This window comes from Pseudochaenichthys georgianus, unplaced genomic scaffold, assembly GCF_902827115.2.
Source record: "Pseudochaenichthys georgianus unplaced genomic scaffold, fPseGeo1.2 scaffold_267_arrow_ctg1, whole genome shotgun sequence".
Lineage (NCBI taxonomy): Eukaryota > Metazoa > Chordata > Actinopteri > Perciformes > Channichthyidae > Pseudochaenichthys > Pseudochaenichthys georgianus.
In genome coordinates this window covers 388268-395195 of record NW_027262956.1, presented here as the reverse complement: position 1 = coordinate 395195, position 6928 = coordinate 388268, and the positions used below count along the sequence as shown (strand labels likewise).

General features: G+C 37.6%; 1 protein-coding gene across 1 annotated transcript; it reads right to left on the bottom strand.

Annotated features, from left to right (window-relative positions):
- Positions 1–5419: 5419 nt before the first annotated feature.
- Positions 5420–6352, bottom strand: LOC117442090 (olfactory receptor 4B13-like). The gene has a single exon (XM_034078091.1). The coding sequence runs from the start codon at positions 6350–6352 to the stop codon at positions 5420–5422; it is 933 nt and encodes a 310-aa protein (XP_033933982.1).
- Positions 6353–6928: the final 576 nt, after the last annotated feature.

The following is a 6928-nucleotide window of genomic DNA, read 5'->3' as shown; positions in this document are numbered from 1 at the left end:
CTCGTCTCCAGGAGAGGAACACATGTTAACTTTGTTGAACTCGATCAAGATCTGAAGCACTGAGACCGTTGAGCTGACCTCACTATGGTGGATTACAAATATGTAATGAGTGATCACAAAGGAAGCACTCAACGTTAACGGCCACATCGGCAACTTAAATGATCTTTAACTGCTACGGTGTAAGGCAGTGACAAGCAATACAGTGGATAAATACTCACTTATCATTCACACCTGCGATAAACTTAATGCATTAAACAACTTTATTCTATCACTTTTACACTGAAGCCCATCACTTTTTAAAGTGTGGCGGCACCTATGAGACCCCCGATAACTGTCATTGAATGAATACATAACTAACCGTACATTAGATATAAAAACACCACATTTTGACAGTCATTCAGAACACTCTTTTATAGTTTAGGGTCTTTTCTACGAGGGCACTTTTCTATTTCATGTATTGTGTCTTCTACATATATATTTTTTTGTGATATAGGGCCTCCTTAAAGAACGTTTACAACTTTTGAATTGGAAAAGAAAATACTTTTTACTAGTTTCACACTAACATTGTTTTATGTTAATTCAAATTAAGGGCAGGTTCATTTGTACAGCACCCTACAACAACCGAGTGAAAAATCATTATTTTAATCAGATTAGACCTATATTAGTTCTATATTTATATAAAGATATATTAAAGTGGACCTATCATGCTATATTTGAATACTATATTGTAGGGCCATACCTATATAAAACATGTCTGTGAAGTTTTTTTTTCAAAATACCAAACAGATCCTGCATTTTAGCCATGCCTCATTTCGCTCTATTTGCTCTTTTCCAGCCCTGTTTTAGCAAGGGCTGATTCTGCTTTTGTGGCAGGGTACAGCGCCACTTACAGGCCTGGCATATGTATTACAGCATCTCCAGCGCTTTCAAGCGGTCTCTCACTCCCCTGATAGGTGGGGAGTTGCCCATATAGGCGGAGCACAGCTTTTCTGACGTCAGAACAATTAAAATCATAATCAGATCCGTTGCAGCCCCGTTTTTAGAGATTTGGGTATGGACGAAAAGAGAGAGGGTTGTTTTTTCTGACACTTGGTGAGTTCCCTGACACACGGGGGACACATAGTCATGAATAAAATACGTACAAAAGTACATTTTGCATGAGAGTTCCCCTTTAAAGAAAATAAAAGTAATATACAAATTAGAGCCGGGACTCGATTAAAAAAATTAATCTAATTAATTAGAGGCTTTGTAATTAATTAATCGAAATTAATCGCATTTTTAATCAAATATACATATTTGACCTGAGAACAGTGAGAAGAAATGTTCACATGGATTTGACTCCAAGTGGTCTACAGTCAAGTGCAGTCCAGTGAGCCAGGGAGCTGGTTATTTTTCTCAGACGTGGACTTACTTATCCTGGCCCTGAAACCAGTCATCTGGTTGAGTGTGGGTTGGGTCAGGGTGTGGTTCCTTGCACTCGGAGTCGTGCTAACGTCCACGCTAGCTGCCACATGCTTTGCATTTAGGTGATACTTTAGGCTTGATGTGCTGCGGTGATATGCAAATTCTTTTTTGCATAATTTGCACACAACCGTGCTCTTATCGACGCTTCCATCCGTCCGTTTTAAAAAAAAACATTTCCCATCCACGGGCCGACCAAAGCGGTCTCATCAGCTTGTTCGTTCATGTTTGACTATTGTTCACTGTGGTTTGTTGTTGTTTGAAGTCCCATGCTGAATTCATGAACGTTAGTTGGTGCTCCAGTATAATCGGTACGCCTGAAACTCATCCAGTGAGAAACGTTCCGCTGTGCAAAAATAAGTGCGATTAAAGTGCGATTCAAATGCGTTAATTTGTGTGTAATTAATTAATCTTAATTAACGCGTTAAAGTCCCGGCCCTAGTATATTTTCTACTTTCTTGTTTATTTCTAGTCTTTTAATTGTATTGTATAATGCCATGTCTTTTTTATGCTGCTACAACGCAAACATTTCCCAAATTGGGATCAATAAAGTACTTATCTTATCTTATTAGCACCTTACACTTTACCAAAGAGAAGACTCTTACATATGATGCGGATTTTTGATCAATTCAGCCCATATATTAAAGGGTTGAAGAGCGGTGGGAAGGTGATAAAGTAGTGGGATACAAAAATACGCAAAATATTGGGAACACCGCTCATATCAAACCTGCTCTGTGTTATTTCAAAGAAACCCCCAAAGGAGAAGTTGAACAGGGAAACAAGGTGAGGTGTGCAGGTGCTGAGAGCTTTCTGTCTGGTCTGTTTGGATCCAGAGAAACACACTCTGAGGATCCTCATGTACGAGAAGTGGTTGTGGTGTTTTCTGAAATGTTGTTGTGTTTTGTGAAAAGCTGTGGTTACCCCTTTTAGAAGTGAAGATATAGTAATTTGTCCTTAACAGGTTAAAGGGTGGACATTGCTAAGCCTTAGCTCTGTGGGTAAGCTAGCTAACCCTCTGCACGTAAACAGAACTTTTATAACTACATAACATATGTGCTTTAAATATTTGTGATCGGACCAACTTTAAGAGTGTGACAACATTATTAACATCATGAAAACATGAAAAAATACATGAGTGAAAGTTTTTGCTCACCCAACTTTAATTCTTTGACTCCTTTCAATGGAATTGTAGTCTTGGTCATGGAAGGTGAGAAACTGTTGAGCTAAGTTAGCTTTAGCTCTGAGAGTGATCCAGATGTAGCTAGCTAACCTACTCCACATAAACATTTCCATTTGTACAGTGTAACGGTAAGCTGTGACATTTATAGAGTTGTTTTTCATATTCGAAAATTATCCTCCCAATTCACTCAAATTGCGGAATGTTCGCTCTAAGCGGCAGTTGGTAATTGGAATTTCAAACTAATTTTCTAACTTGCGACCGTGACAACAGTTTTTAACGTTATCAAGAATAACTTTTATCAAATTACCTTTTCCCTCTCTGTCTGTGTCTGTGTATTCTCTTGTTCCGATTAACCCAGCTAAATCTTTGTTCTTGTTTTGTATCTATATCTACGCCGGGATCCAGAGTCGAGGCTGATCCTCTTGCTGTAGTCTTGTGTCTTGGATCCTCTATCCTGAGTTCTGGATTAAGTCATGGACTTTGGGTCGTGGCTGAACCTGTCTCTGAGGTCCTGCCTTGGGTCTCGTCATGCTGCTTCCCTGATGGCTTCCACAGGATTGTAGCTGACATCCTCGTGGATTCATCTTCTTATTACAGACACATGCATTTCCTAACATTCGGTCTATATGCTATTATCTCTTCGATTTACACACGGCATCTATTGCACGTCTGTCCGTCCTGGGAGAGGGATCCCTCCTCTGTTGCTCTCCCTGAGGTTTCTCCCATTTTCCCCCTTAAACTGTGGGTTTTATCTGGAAGTTTTTCCTTGTACGATGTGAGGGTCTAAGAACAGAGGGTGTCGTTTTTCTCATTCTGATATTCTGAACAATCTGTGCTGTTGTATTTGCTGTAAAGTGTCTCTACTGTAGGCTATTTTTATTATATGTACAGCACTTTGGCTCAACCAAAAATCGTTTATAAATGTGCTATATAAATAAAACTTGATTTGATTTGAACGTACACAGATATAGCTGGGCATGCTTCTCTCAAGCTAGTATTGCCTTACCGGTCATGTGATACATGTCCTGATTGATTTAAATCTCATCCTACCAACAGATGGATGGCCAAACAGACACACACGTGTCACTTATAGATGCACTTAAAAATGCTAAACAATACAAAAATAGACCAAATAACAAGTACGTTTTACTGTTTATAACTCAACTCAGCATGAGCATAGCTTTTATTAGAGCCTAATATATGAAGGCTCTATGACAACATTGAATAATTGACCTTTTGGAGCTGAAAAATTTGCGGACATCTTGGATTTGAAGAAAAATAGGTCAAATCATCAAAACAACATCAAATATGAATTCCTCGACCCAAAAATTGCCAGAAACCATGTATTGAAAAACATTTCTGCGAGGGGCATGGGGGCTAAAAAACATGTAAACCCTTCATAGATGACAAATCCACTGTGAAACGAACCTCCGCTCTCCACGGTCACGCGATTGCTGGAGATGACCAAACTATAACATGGAAATACTCAAGTAAAGTACAAGGACCTCAGAATTGTACTGAAGTACAGTACTTCAGTAAATGTACTTAGTTACCTCTGGGTTAACGGGACAACACGTTTCATTTTGAGGTCAGAAACAACATTTAAAAAAATGTAGGCTAACAAACCTCAAGAACTTTAGGTTTAAGCAATGTGGAGGGTGACAAAGCTATATTGTATATTCCAACATTTAAGACTCATTTTATTGGACATTGCTTTATGATTTGCCTAATAAAGTTAAATGTTGCACAGGCTGAAATAAAAGCTGCTAATAATTGCTATACTTGATGATTAATTGAGTCATTATTCAGCTTTAGAGAGGCAGCCTAACGCTCACAGCAGGCTGTTGGTGCTGTTTCATCAAAAGGCTTCTGACCTAATGGAGAAGATCTGCAGGCTTAAGTTTAGTTTAAGAAGAGTTTTTGATTGAGTGTCATTTCTCAAAAGCTTCAACCGACAAGGCACTTGAGGCCCGAACAAAATGTGGGTATAACAAGGTCTTAATCCGTATTGAGAAATATAGATGACTTAGAGTCCATCCTGTTGATACTGTATGTTTGAGAGTGTTTTTGTTTTCAATGGCACCAGCGAGATATTCATAGTTATGTAACCTGAATATTTTCTCCCGTTCATCAAAATTCCACAATGGGAAATGGTATTTCTGATGTCCCCTGACAGTGATATTCTGCTGAGGGCAGTTTTTTACTTAATGTTTTAGTGTGTTATTTTATAACCACCTTTTCAATATTTGGTTTCTATAAATATACGTTTAACTGCATTTGACACAATGGGCAAGTTTATTTGTACAGCACCTTTCAACAACAGAGCAAAAAAACATTCTTTACATCAGACAGGCATGAAGAAAATATATATATAAAGAATACATAAAGTACATAAAGAGAGTATAAGGCGTCAAAAGGCTTTCTTCTCAGATCCAAACCTTGCTGTCATATTGTCCTTCCAGCTGACATCTATGTAGGATGAATCGTACTACATTTCAGGAACTGGACTTTATGTTAAATGTGTTTCAGCTTATTGACAAATGAACACTTCTGACATCTTAAAATAGAAATGCTTTCCAGATTTAATTTGTTGCCTTGTGTGTAAAAAGTGCCAAAGAGGTTTTTTATGCAAACCTAACAAATCACAAACTTGACAATTTGTCACTCAAAGATTTAATTTACTACACACATTAGATACACATGCTATTGTTACAGTATCATTTTTTCCAGGTGTTATTGATGCTGAGGAAATGAAATACATGACTTTAACATTACACCTTACACTTTACCAAAGAGAAGACTCTTACATATGATGCGGACTTTTGTTAAATTCAGTCCATGTATTAAAGGGTTGAAGAGCGGTGGGAAGGTGAAAAAGTACAGAGATAAAAAAATACGCAACATGTTGGGAACACCGCTCATATCAAACCTGCTCTGTATTATTTCAAAGAAACCCCCGAAGGAGAAGTTGAACAGGGAAACAAGGTGAGGTGTGCATGTGCTGAGAGCTTTCTGTCTGGTCTGTTTGGATCCAGAGAAACACACTCTGAGGATCCTCATGTAAGAGTAAAAAATTACAATTATGAGAGCAGCTATAACAGTAAACATGTAAACAAGTCCATAAGTATTATTGGCTGTAGTGTCAGAGCAGGCCAGTTTAACAATGAGGAAGTTATCACAGTACACTTTGTTAATGATGTTCCCACACAGCTGTAAAGAGCCACTCAGTGATATCATGACAGAAACATGAAGAATGGGGAAAAACCAGGTTAGAGCAATAAACATGGCAGCTTTGTTAGAAGTCATACGTGTGTTATAATGCAGAGGATGACAGATAGCAAGATATCCGTCATAAGACATGAGGGCTAAATTATAAAACTGTACATTTGCATATGTATACACAGAGAAAATCTGCAGGAAGCAAAGCGGAGCAGAGACAGTGTGAATGTCAGAGAGGATCTGAACCAGAAGGGATGGAAACAACCCTGTACTACCACACAGTTCATTTACAAACAGGCTGCACAGAAAAAGGTACATAGGTTCATGTAAGCTCCTGTTGACACAGATAACCACAATCAGAAACACATTGGCACCTATGATAGAAATATAAAAAGTCAGAATAATCAGAAATATTACATATTTAAGTAGCCCAACATCAAAGTAGGCATCTAAAGTGAAATGTGAAACCTGTGTTGAGTTCATCAGGATCATCTGATCATTTCAAAGAGTATGAACAATTACAATTTAATTTTTTTTTTAAACTTGCACACATTAAACTATTTCAAATTAACGATTCTGGACTTTTATATTTTAAGACTTTTGAAGTAAAGGAAACATTCAGGATAGAAAAGATAAAACAGTTAATGACAGTGTGAATACTTACACTGACCTGCAGGCAGCTGAAGTTACACAGTGACTGCTTTGTGAAGTGATGACACTTTCCTCTGCTTCTTTTAAACTCTTTGACTCATAGGATCACACGAGTATGACCTCATTCCCACTGAGGTCTGAACACCCACTCTATGCTTGATGAAAAACAACTTGGATCAGAAAAAACTAAAATAATCAAACTCATTGTTTTTTTTTCATTAAAGTTTTACAAACAGTATTTTTATATACAAATTGAAACATGCTAAGTCTCATCAAAAACTCACTGAACTAGCAGCCAGGAAAGAGCAAGAAAAAAACTTCGGGTTTCAAAAAGGTCAAATATAGTTGTATTTGAATGGAATTAATACCGATAGTGATATTTCAATTAAATAAAATTAGTTTTACAGTGTGGTACCT

Bases quoted from the DNA above. Each gene is read 5' to 3' on its own strand.
- LOC117442090 (XM_034078091.1), bottom strand. From the start codon at position 6,352: ATGATCCTGATGAACTCAACACAGGTTTCACATTTCACTTTAGATGCC.